Source organism: Drosophila hydei, unplaced genomic scaffold (assembly GCF_003285905.1).
Source record: "Drosophila hydei strain 15085-1641.00,03,60 unplaced genomic scaffold, DhydRS2 tig00000063-arrow-pilon, whole genome shotgun sequence".
Taxonomy (NCBI): Eukaryota; Metazoa; Arthropoda; class Insecta; order Diptera; family Drosophilidae; genus Drosophila; species Drosophila hydei.
Window position 1 is genome coordinate 8,950,102 of NW_022045657.1, and position 12,099 is coordinate 8,962,200.

Genomic DNA, 12,099 nt, shown 5'->3' on the forward strand with positions numbered 1-12,099 from the left:
ATTGGCGCTTAATCTCCAAGAAGAGGAACAACAATAGCAACGGTAAATTGCAAACACATATTCGTTTGTATATTGTAAAAAATACACGTTTATTAGCGCGCACATTTTTAAAGTATTTATGTGTATATGTGTGTGAGTGTTACAAAGTATTTATGTGGGAATTTGTATAACAAAATAAAAGAGAAACATTTAGCTATTTACACAGACAGACGGGAATATGTTATTCATATAATTCTTTGTTTTGTTTTTTGTTTGCTTCATGTAAATAATTCATATGAATAGCTGCCCATTTATCAATACAATACAATATATCAATGAACTATGCTAAGAATTATTGGCCACATTTACGGAAAGTTAGAAAATACGTGTAAAAACTCTTAACAGCAACATTGAGGTTAGACTCTTTCGCACTTGTTTCGTATTCGTTGATTGTTCCATCCCACTCGTTCTTTCCAGTCACTTTCATTCTCATTGTTGCGCAATTGGTGTGCCCTGTGGGCTTAAGGCTTGCGCCGACGTCGTCGTCAACGGGTTTGGCTCCGATTGAACAAACTCAATTGACGCTGAGTTGATGCAGTAGCGCTTGCGTGTGGGTTTTGGTCCATCCTCGAACACGTGTCCCATGTGGGCATTGCAACGGGCGCATCGTACCTCGGTGCGTATACGTTCTGGATGTGCAATTAGTAGTAAAATATTGCCCCCTTTTTATTTTGTATTTTGCAAATGTGAGATTAATTGGGTACGTTCATTCAATATTTTTGTTTGTTTTTGTTTTTGTTTTTGCATAGATCGGGTTACGTTTTCATTGTTGTTTGTTTGTTTTTACAATAATTGATATTTGCATTTCATTGAATTTGTTCAGTTTGTTAAATTTGGTTTATTACAAAATTAAAAAGATTACAAAATAAATGGGAAAATAATAGATGTGAAAAGCAAAAAGACAGAGAATGAGAGGCCGAGTGAGTGAGATTTAAAGGCGTTGATTCAAGCGATACGAGAAACGGAAAATATAACGGCGAAAGTATATTTGTGCGAGAGAGACAGCGAGACAAATGAGTCCAGATGACAATTTGGTATTGCGAGTGCATCAAAAAGAGACGAATAGCGAAAGTAGGAGTAGAGTGAAAATAACAGTGGACGGCGTCGATTGAAAAATGTAGCGAAAAAAGGATATTGAAAAATCGAATAAGAAATGTGTTTTGTTTTACGAACGATTTAGTATTTTTAAATTGATTGTTAATAAGCCATTATTTGCGTCAAGTGTTATGCATTATAGTTTAACAATGATTTTGAATGTTTTGAGTGATTGTGTGATAGTGTTTGTATGTATGTGTTTTGTTAGCAAAACAAACCCCCATAGAACGTTTACAGGCGGAACATTAAGTTTTGGTATTGTTTTTTGTTTTGTTTTTCGAAGCGAGTCAAAAAAAGAGAAATAGAAAATATACGGAAAATACACATTATTCAGTTTGTTGGATAATATATGGATCGGCTACAATAGTCTTGCAGTGTATTACATCAAGTATAAATATAATATGAGTAAAAATATAAACCAAAAATAATACAAGTCTCAAAATAAGCCAAATCAAAAATGTTACAAATGAACAAAAAGAAAAACAAAGTAATGCGACCAGATCTTTCAACCAGCTTTTGATGCATAGATACATACATATGTACATATTATTAATATATATATATATATATATATAAATATATATACATATACATGTAGTTAAATTACTCCTTACCCAATAATATGTTTAATTAATGAATTATGAGAAAAACTAATTAATGGATAAGCTTGAGAGTGCTTCATGTTTTAGAATTTGAATGGAATACATTTGAATACTCGATCTATATATAAATATTGAAACCGCAATTAAAAATGGATGAAATAAATAAATTAAATTAAAAATTTTATCTTTAGTGTATATTGAGATTCCCTTTGTAAACATTTTTCGAATTACACTTTCTGAGTATAATCGACGCTATAAACACATCAGCTATATATAATGAGTATTTTTGTTTTGAATACATGTAAATAAAGTCCTATAATATTTCCATAAATACGAGTACGTTATGTACTTAACATAAAACATTTGTCTTTCTGTATAGATCTCACTTGGTTCTCATTATCATCAAGACCATTATGAATAATTCATTAACCATTATTTCTTGGACGATGTCGTCGTCGCCGCCGCAGTTGAACTTTTCACAAAATCAATCGAGGCCGAGTTGATGCAGAAGCGCCGATGCTTCGGTGGAGGTCCATCATCAAACACATGACCCATGTGGGCCGAGCACTTGGAGCAGCGAACCTCGGTACGAACCATCCCTAACGTTTTTGAAATGACTACTGTTGTTTTAATCATATTATATTATGTTAGTTTTTGCAATTGTTTTCAATTTCAATTTCATAATTTGAGAAAGTTTCGGTTTTGGTTAGCAAAAAAGACGGTGGATAAAAGAATATAATACTCAATTAGGTAAGATTTAGTTTATGCTATTCAGAATTTGGATATAGTTGCACATTTATCAAAAAGGACATAATCACAAGTAACGGCACAAACAGTTTGACAGTTAAGCGACTCAACAACTACAGTGAACACATGGATATAACACACGCTTCTATGTATGTATGTATATGTAAACAATTTCTAGCATTCTAAACTTTTTTTAATTTTTCAGTAACATCAACAAACGTAAGAGCTCATCCATATAGTTATTGCAATTAAGTTTTGAACAAACGTTTCGATTTCGGCGTCTCGTAACTATTTACAATTTTTTTTTTAAATATATACGCTTTAAAAATACTTTATTTATAGGGTGCTCAACTTAAAGTCAATTTGAAATTTTAAATTTGCAGTCAAAGCCTTGTTGCGAAGCGACAAACAATTAAATTAAATAAAAATTGTACAAAATAATAGTCAAATGCAAAACATTTAAAAGTGCTGAACGTATCTAAGCTAAATCGAAATCGAAATCGGAAATGCACTATATGTAGATATATAGCGCACATACCTGGTATACTGGCATCTCGATGCAATGTGACTTTGCCCTTATCGAGCACATCGTTGAAAGCTGGCCAACCGCAGCCCGAATCGTATTTGGTATCCGAGCTAAACAGATCCTGATGACAGACAATACATTGATATACGCCCTTCTCGTAGTGCTTGTTATAACAGCCTGGAAAGTACAGAAAGACGTGGGTTAGAGGCTAGTTTTATTTAATTAGTGTCAAGTTTATTCAAGCACACCTGTGAAGGGGCGCTCAGTGCCCGCCTCTTGTGTAACCTGATATTGTAGCGGCGTTAGACGTTTCCGCAACTCCTCCTTGTTTACGGTAACCTTTTCACTTTTATTCTCCATGTTTGCTTTAAATCTGTTGGAATTTGTGTTCTTAGTGTTGCCGTCGCCGTTGTCGTCGCTGCTTTGACGTGAATCTGCAATTTAAGTCGAATCCGTATATTTAAGCTTGCGGTGAACGTTTTTTCCCTAGTTTTGTTTCGCAACAATTGAGCAATTTGTATCAGTTTACTATGAAAATGTATGTACAGTAAGTAGTTCCCTAGCCAATTGGCCACCTAACTGACTGAGCATATTTTCTCAACTATTGAATTTATACATCTACAGAAAGTGCCAAGTACACAGGTTTTTAATATGATTGCTCTGTATTCTCTTTCTTTCTCTCTCCAGGTTATTACTTTGATACTCTTACTTCTCTTTCTCTTTTTATGCGATTATAGTTGTTTCCTTTGCAAATCTTTATTTGCACAGACTAACTTATCAGTAGATGCAGCAACAAAACCTTACACTTAAGAGGTTCATAAATTATAAGCCATACAGAATTCACGGGACCAGTGATAACGTGAATTACTCTACTATCAGCAATGATTTGCATGAAATAGTAGAGAAAAAACAATAAAACAAAAAGGAATGTGGCAAACCAAAGCCAACCACGCAATTTGTATATAAAATTTATGCATTAACAAAGTATAAACAAAATGCCCGCGACTATTAACCGTTACAAAAAGTGGAAAACCGAAGGTGTGAACAAATTTGTTAGGTCTATGGAAACTGCATCGCTACAAATTGAGTAAAGAAACGCATAGGTTAAAAATAATTTTATGCTCCGCACTTAAATTAAGTGGCGCCCAATATAAAAATAAAAAACGATGCACGAAATGAGGGGAAATTGGGGGCGTTTTTTGTTAATTTTTCTTTAATTTGAAAAGAAAAACCACTGAAGTGTGTCGCGCACAATTTAAAACGATGAATTCATTTGAAAAAAATAACAAATTCGAATTGTTGACCGAATAAAATGAATCACTGTGCGTCTAAAAATAGCAACTAAATTGACAGCTATAAAGTGGGCAAGGTATTAATGCCAGCAATTTGAACTAGAAAATTGAATCGTAATTGAAATTTCGCCAATGGGCTGAGTGAACAAAAATCAATTTAATTGCGTTTCGCTATAAATCACATCTATTGTGTTGTACGGAGCCCGATTCGAAATGGTCCAACTAATAAGGTAGCCATTCAGCTATGCCCGGGCAACACCCAACCCGGCCCCTCCCAACCCTCCTCTGGTTGTCAGACTCACCCGAAAATGCACGCACGTAAGGTAGTGCAGCGACAGCAATAACTCCGCTTTTCAAGTGAATCAAGTTGTACCTGTGCTTTTTGCTAGCAATAAGTGCGAAATTTCGTAGCCACGGTGCGTAGCGAGAAAGTGAAAACATTTTTTGAACGCCTCCAATTGACAACATTAAATCTGTAAAGCGAATATAATAGCAACAGCGCGACTGCAGTTTGCACTTGGCACTGATGGGTTATTTAATCACAGGCAAAATGGTAAAAAAAAAACAACTGCGAAAAGTCAATGTTTTGCCCGTGAGTGCCGTTCTCACTCCCACATATGCACACAAACTAAACCAATATTTATGCAATTTTTCTCACTTCCGTGTTTTTATTTTTTGGCATTCTATGTCTAAGTATGCGCACGCTTGGCCGTGTGTGTATGTTTATGTGTACACACCAATAGGGAGAGAAAGCGTATTAGAGAGAAAGCCAAAGCTAATGCTTGCAGTTTGCTCAATATCACACGTCAGCTTACAAAAAGAAAATAAACACATTAATTTCATAATCAGAAACTTGTATACACCAATTGATCAATAAAAATGCCTAATACGCCAGGCGCAAGGCAAACTAAAATCTTCCACACACACATTCAAAAGCTAGTGTCCTTGAAGGGGCGCTGCGGCTAGGCCAGAAAATCGCTCACCTGCAAATATGTATATAATTTGGTGTTGTTGCTTATATTGCTATTTTTGGCTTTTTGTTTATAATCTTCGCAGCAGTTGTAAGCAGAGTTCTATTTGCGACTATTAACCACAAATGCTATGTTTTCGCAACGAGGGAAACGTAAAAACTAAAAAGCTACAAAACAGCTGCCTAAGGTAATTGCCAACGCTACCGGACAAATTCTCTAAGCAGCTGTTGTATCGCGTTGCCAACTATAATAATTTTAATTTAGTCTGTCTGGTAACACTGCAGATACATTTGTTTTGTTGGCTGCACATATAGCTGAAATCTTTTGTAGATTTTTTATTTATATCGCTAATGTTAAAAAATATGATTAATTTATGTATTTAAATAAATACTTGTGCAAGATAAATATAAGACGCGATGTGAAAATTTTGATTTAGAAAACAATCAGCATTCACCACACACAAAGAGGGCGTCAACAAAGGGCGGAAGAGTGCAAAGCAGAAGAACCAAAAAAAAAAAAAAAAACAAATTCGACGCCTAACAAAGATTATTATTACTTGTTAGTAATAGTAGTTGCGATAATTACGTTGCCATGAGTAACCATAGATATCATCACGGCGGCGGCAGCTATATGCATCCACGAATGTCGTACCAACATCATTTTACATACGTTTCTAGTTGTGTGAAATACCTTATCTTTTTGCTAAACTTTTTGTTTTGGCTGTTCGGTGGGCTGCTTTTAGCTATTGGGGTCTACGCATTTATGGATAAGCTAAAGGACGGCGTCGGCTGGGTTCGACTAGAAACCATTTACGACGTCATCTTCAATATCTCCTTAGTGATGATCATTGCGGGAATTGTCATCTTTGTGGTCAGTTTTGCTGGTTGTTTAGGTGCTCTGCGAGAGAATACTTGCCTTTTGAAATTCTATTCGATGTGCTTGCTCATCTTCTTCCTCATGGAAATGGCCATTGGTGGGCGAGAATGAATGTTTTTTTATTGTCTGTTAACATTTAACTAATTGTGATTTGCTTACAGCCATAATTTGCTTTGTGTTCCCACAAAACATGAATTCTTTCCTAGAGTTCCAATTCACTGATAAGATTATCCACTCATACCGTGATGACTCCGACTTACAGAACTTTATAGACTTTGCACAGCAGGAGTTCAAATGCTGCGGTCTCAGCAATGCTGGCTACCAGGATTGGAGTACGTAGAAGTTTGAAATGTAAATCTTTGATATTTTTTAATTAACTCTGTAATCTTTTTAGGCAAAAATGAGTACTTTAACTGCTCGTCGCCATCAGTAGAGAAATGCGGTGTACCCTATAGCTGTTGCATCAACGCCACGGATATTAGCTCGGGCCTAGTCAACATTATGTGCGGCTATGGTGTGCAGGAGCACTCGGTGGCTGCAGCTAGTAAACGGATATGGACTAGCGGCTGCATTGAAATCGTTCGTGTCTGGGCAGAAAGGAATCTGTATGTGATTGCAGGGGTTGCATTGGGAATTGCGTTCTTGCAACTATTTGTGATTTACTTGGCCAAGACTCTGGAGGGCCAGATCGATATGCAGAAGTCGCGTTGGTCGTGAGTGCCATAGCACCCGGTTTTCTACGGGTACCCTTTTGATGATTTCTACTACTACGACACTCAAATGTAAGCAGACGACAAGAAAGTAAACGGCCAGGCCGCCTCCGTGTCGCTCTTGCTAACCAATTCTTTGTCAATCGTCAGTTAATCTGGTCCGTGCAATGCTCAAACATTTTTCACAAGTTTAAAAACAATTATTATTTATAAGCTTTTATACTTCTGCAACTATTTGCATTTCGAATACTATTGCCTTTCATTGCCATTTTTCTGTTCTCAATGTCTCAAAATTATACTCTCTATACTAGCCCTTAAATCTTATACATGTATACCCATATACTCATAAAGAAATAATTGTATTACCAAATGCCACATTTGTAATGAGCATTGCCCATTTAATGCATGTTTGTTTGTAAGTATTTTAAACGGCTTATCGAGCATAGACAAAATTATAAGCAAATTAAGAAATTTTTATGTATTTCAACGCAATATTAATGTGTTCTCGTTATCATACAAATTGAAGACATAATGTATATAAATGTTAAGAGAGGTGTATGCATTTACAGTATGACATTTCAACTAAAATGAAAACCAATTCCAAACTGCATGCGCATTTACGTATTGTCTACCCATCACAATTAGCATTAGTATAAATATTATATACCTTGTTGTATTGTAGTAATACATCACACAAAAATACTTATCTAAAAATATCGAACAAATATATGTGTATACAAATGACAGATACTAATCCTCTGATTATTTGTTTTGATTGAGTTACTAGTATTGTTAATAATCTATTAAATATTTGATGCCATCACTTAAGATTTTTTACTTTTATTATATAAAGATCTTACAAACTTCCCAAACATCCAGAAATTTCAATATATATATATATAATGTATGTATTTATTTTGCTAATTCATTAATTCATAATATGAATATATTTATTTCAACATCTGATGAAATTATATGCCATGGCTGGAAGATAATTCGAACGACATCAATATAACTTGAGTTGTCCGAAGGTCAACAGATAAGATGTTGTCTTTTTAATCGAGCTCTTCTTGAAGCTTCCATTAAATTATATGGTTAAGTAGTTTGCTTGCGTGCTGAGGCAATATTTATTATCTTTTATGACAGAGCAAGTAAAAATATGGTATTTATATTTATATATTGGACATTTTTTAGTAATTTATGATGCTGCGAATGCTTTCGCCACTGTGCATCAAATCGAAAGCTTCGTTGATCTTGGTCAATGGCATTTCATGCGTTACAAATTCATCCACAAGTAGATCTTTCTTTAGGTAGGCTTCCACTAGTTTGGGAACATCCGAAACGGAGCGCCAACCACCAAACGCAGAGCCCTTCCATACACGACCCACAACCAATTGGAATGGTCGAGTGGAAATTTCCTGACCAGCACCAGCCACACCTATCACCACAGATGTACCCCAGCCCTTATGCGTGGCTTCGAGTGCAGAGCGCATGGTATTAATGTTGCCAATGCACTCAAAAGTGTAATCGAATCCACCATCGGTCAAATCAATCAAATAGTTTTGAATGGTGCCTTTGTCGGCGACATCTTTGGGATTCACAAAGTCAGTAAAGCCGAATCGCTTTGCCAACTCAAATTTAGATGGATTGATGTCAATGCCATATACCTTAGCGGCACCAGCCTTTTTACATCCGAGTCCAACGGCCAATCCAACTGCACCCAGTCCCCAAACGGCGCAGGTGCTGCCTGGTTCCACCTGTGAATAAAACAATGCGTGAGCTGAATAAATCATTATTTTGTACTGCCTTACCTTAGCGGTGTTGAGAGCTGCTCCGTAACCCGTAGAAATGCCACAGCCAAGCAGACACACCTTGTTTAGCGGCGCAGTCTCATTGACTTTTGTTAGGGAAATATCAGCAACCACAGTGTACTCCGAAAATGTGGAGGTGCCCATAAAATGGAACAACTGTTTGCCCTTGCAAGTGAAGCGAGTTGTGCCATCGGGCATTACGCCAGCACCCTGGGTGATGCGAATCTTCTGGCAAAGATTGGTTTTGCCGCTCAAACAGAACTTACATTCATTGCATTGAGGAATGTACAATGCAATGACATGATCGCCGGCCTTAAAATTGGTCACGCCCTCGCCCACGCTCTCCACAATGCCAGCGCCCTCGTGGCCCAGCACAGAGGGGAACAGGCCCTCGGGATCCGCGCCACTTAATGTAAAAGCATCTGTGTGGCACACACCTGTTGCCGTAAGCTTAATGCGTACCTACGAAATACATATGCATGCATAACTGTAATAGTTAGACTTTGACATCGTTCTCGACATACTTCATGTGCCTTTGGGGGTGCTACTTCGATATCTTCGATAACAAGCGGCTTTTTGGCCTCCCAAGCGACAGCAGCTTTGCATTTAATAACCTAAATGGAAATATACACACTTATGACTTATGTTTTAGTTAATTAACTTTTTAATTTTATACACACTTGGCCTTCAGTAGCGGACATCTTGCTCTTTATAATGGAAAAAACCCACAGCGACTGAACGTAGAGAAAAAGCTGAATAGCGAATGTTAGAGATGTGAGCAACCGGCAGTTATTTGCTGTTTCTTAGACGTCTGTCCTCTCTTTCTATTATCGCTCATTGTGAACTTAATATTGATGGACCAAAGTAAGTAAGACACAGTCGAGGGAATTAATATTTATAAAACTGTCCTACATTAATTTTAATACAGTTGTAGCGATTATCGATACTTTTCTTTGGCGCCATTCATGGCAAGCGCCTAAATTCAAAAATTCAAAAAAGATGGCCAACTATTATTTTTAGAAATTTAATAGTGTCATTTGAAATATTAATAATAATGAATATTAATAAATGAACACGAAGCTCTGATTATTAAAATAAATATACAACATAATTTTTTAATCTATTTGTTATCGATGTATGGCCGCTTTTCACGGCGAAATCATATAAGGCGAATAACAAAAATACCAAATAAGTTGCAAATAACGTTTTTGGTTTACATTCAAATCGTTGAATGTTTTACAACTATTAAGGTTAATATGATTTATAGGTTTTTCGTAATTGTTGTTAAAAGCAATCGCATCTTCTATTCTAAGCGGTTCGTTTGTATTATTGCTTTTTGTTTTATTAACAGCTGTTTGATTGCATTTTTAAACAAGTTGCTGCGCCTGCGTTAACTTTCTGTAAACATTATTCGCCCAACCCAAAAAGGCGGCAACGTCAAGGAACGCCAAATCAGCACAAGGACACCGAAGCTGTATGAAAAATCAATAATTACATAGCTACCCAAACGTACAGCCGGAAGTGCATTTTTATGCGTGTTAAGTTAACTGCAGCAGATAGAAAACCACTTTTACTGCTTAGTTGGCTTTAAAAATATGTAGTTTGTGCAAAAAACGTATATAGATCGAGTACAAAATGGTTGGAAAAAGCGCGTTGAGCGCAGAAGTGACAACAACAAAGGAACGCCCCGTTTTCATTCCGCCACGAAAACGTCAACAAAACAAAGCTGAGGCTAAAAAGCAAAACTATGTGGACCACATAGTTAATGTGCAGGTGAGTCTACCTAACATCTAACATTTTATTATAGTAAATTAGATTAATTGATATATACATATATATATTTATATTGCCTTTCAAATATATTTGCAGCAAAATAGAGCTAAGCTCTCGCCTTCCAATCCAGGTCTCGAGGAAGAGTTGCTCAAGTCGAAATTGATTATCAAAAATAAACAGCCGCTGCCTCAGCTGCCAGGTGAACAGGTTGACACAATTGCCAGCAACAACTCGGCCAGTTCTACACAGCAGAGCAATAAATCAACACGTTCAGCCAACAATCTAAATGAGCTGCAGAATTTTGAGTCCGTCTCGCAGGGAACCAAGTCGACATCACAGCGCCATGAGAGCAGTACCGTAACACCCAGTAGCTGTTGCTATTCGGAAAGCAGTCTGGATGCCAAGCTGAGCAAATCCCAAGATTGCCTCAGTCTGAGCAATCGTTCATCGTCGAAGAAGCGTGTTAACATACGCACCTCCGATTTGCCACAAGTGCGCAGCGGACGTGCCACGCCGGATATAGCCAACTATGAGGATCTGGAGTCGGGCGAAACAAGTGTGCTGAACACCTATGATCAGAGCCTGGAACGTTACCAAACTCGCAAGTCGGCCGGCGATGGCAGTAACTATTTAACTATGACAGGTGGGTACCAGGTTATTTTAAGTCATTGCACTTGAATTGATGGTCATTATCACTTTTTAGGCACCATTAAAAGGGGTCGCAAGAAGGGTCAGTCCATTGATCTACAGATAAATATCAGTCGCGAGGAACTGGAACAGCTCAATGCTCATGCCATGGCCAGTGAGTCGCACAAGGGTCAGAACCTCTGCTGCACTTGTAGCTGTGGCGTTGGTCTACACATCTTTCTCATCTCGCTGATCTGTTTGCCCTTTGTGACTATTATCTCGGCTGCTTACTCCTTTTACATTGGCACGTTGACCTGGTATAATATGTTCAACTACTACTGCGAGGAGAAGTCGTATTTGCATAAGATCTTCGTAACGCCCATATTATTTCTGGCCTATCCTTTGGCTATTGTCCTCTGCACCTTTGGCCTGGGCTTGTATTCGGGCTTTCGGCAACTCAGTCTGCAGTACAGCAGCTGGGTGAATGACATAACCGATATAGAGAAGGGTTTCTATGGCTGGTTGTGCGGCTTTTTACACATGTCCGATTGCAGCCCTTACGAGGTTGTCATTCTAACGGATATATGCGTGGCCCCACAAGATCCCCAGCGCCTGCACATCAATAAACCCAGGCAGGAATTATCGATGTAAAACAAAAAACCGGAAAAAAAAGTTTTTAGCAAAAAGCAGCGCAAACCGTCAAATCCGATTGAAGTGCTGGGTGCATTCATAAATTTATTGGGACAACCTTTTAGTTAAAATTTATCTCCCCATATGATTTGATAAGTCAATATATATGATTTATTCTATATATATGAATATATATATATGAATATTTATATATGAAACATATAATAGCAAGCACCGCAGTAGCTGACAGCATATCGAAATATTTTTATGACGGTTTCGATTTTCGACCATATGTGTGATAAACGTAATTAGAATCATAAAAAAACATCAGTTACTCAAATCGATATCTATATCATTGTGCTACGAGTACAGCAACAAAACTAAAACCGAAGTTCAATGC

General features: G+C 37.2%; 4 protein-coding genes across 8 annotated transcripts; 2 read left to right on the top strand and 2 right to left on the bottom strand.

The window, feature by feature from the left end:
- Positions 1–181: 181 nt before the first annotated feature.
- LOC111602967 (methionine-R-sulfoxide reductase B1) lies at positions 182–5,459 on the bottom strand. Of its 5 annotated transcripts, none has more exons than XM_023320348.2 (4): positions 4,604–4,812; positions 3,258–3,443; positions 3,022–3,186; positions 182–668 (listed from the first exon to the last, which is right to left on the bottom strand). In XM_023320348.2, exons 1-4 carry the CDS (start codon positions 4,767–4,769, stop codon positions 469–471), a joined length of 717 nt encoding a protein of 238 aa, XP_023176116.2. In that variant the 5' UTR covers positions 4,770–4,812; the 3' UTR covers positions 182–468. The 5 variants fall into 5 exon arrangements, with proteins under 5 accessions (XP_023176116.2, XP_023176119.2, XP_023176115.2 ...); XM_023320351.2 differs by lacking the exon at positions 4,604–4,812 and adding an exon at positions 5,285–5,459 and having other exon boundaries at positions 186–701; XM_023320347.2 differs by having other exon boundaries at positions 186–701; positions 4,604–4,810.
- Positions 5,460–5,518: 59 nt separating this feature from the next.
- LOC111602966 (tetraspanin-33) lies at positions 5,519–7,446 on the top strand. The gene is made up of 3 exons (XM_023320346.2): positions 5,519–6,245; positions 6,310–6,480; positions 6,543–7,446. Exons 1-3 carry the CDS (start codon positions 5,864–5,866, stop codon positions 6,863–6,865), a joined length of 876 nt encoding a protein of 291 aa, XP_023176114.1. The 5' UTR covers positions 5,519–5,863; the 3' UTR covers positions 6,866–7,446.
- A 520-nt stretch (positions 7,447–7,966) lies between these two features.
- LOC111603001 (alcohol dehydrogenase class-3) lies at positions 7,967–9,465 on the bottom strand. The gene is made up of 4 exons (XM_023320399.2): positions 9,350–9,465; positions 9,194–9,283; positions 8,670–9,131; positions 7,967–8,615 (listed from the first exon to the last, which is right to left on the bottom strand). The coding sequence occupies exons 1-4, from the start codon at positions 9,368–9,370 to the stop codon at positions 8,049–8,051; spliced, it is 1,140 nt and encodes a 379-aa protein (XP_023176167.1). The 5' UTR covers positions 9,371–9,465; the 3' UTR covers positions 7,967–8,048.
- A 712-nt stretch (positions 9,466–10,177) lies between these two features.
- Positions 10,178–11,836, top strand: LOC111603000. Its single transcript, XM_023320398.2, has 3 exons — positions 10,178–10,442; positions 10,539–11,085; positions 11,146–11,836. The coding sequence occupies exons 1-3, from the start codon at positions 10,305–10,307 to the stop codon at positions 11,718–11,720; spliced, it is 1,260 nt and encodes a 419-aa protein (XP_023176166.1). The 5' UTR covers positions 10,178–10,304; the 3' UTR covers positions 11,721–11,836.
- Positions 11,837–12,099: the final 263 nt, after the last annotated feature.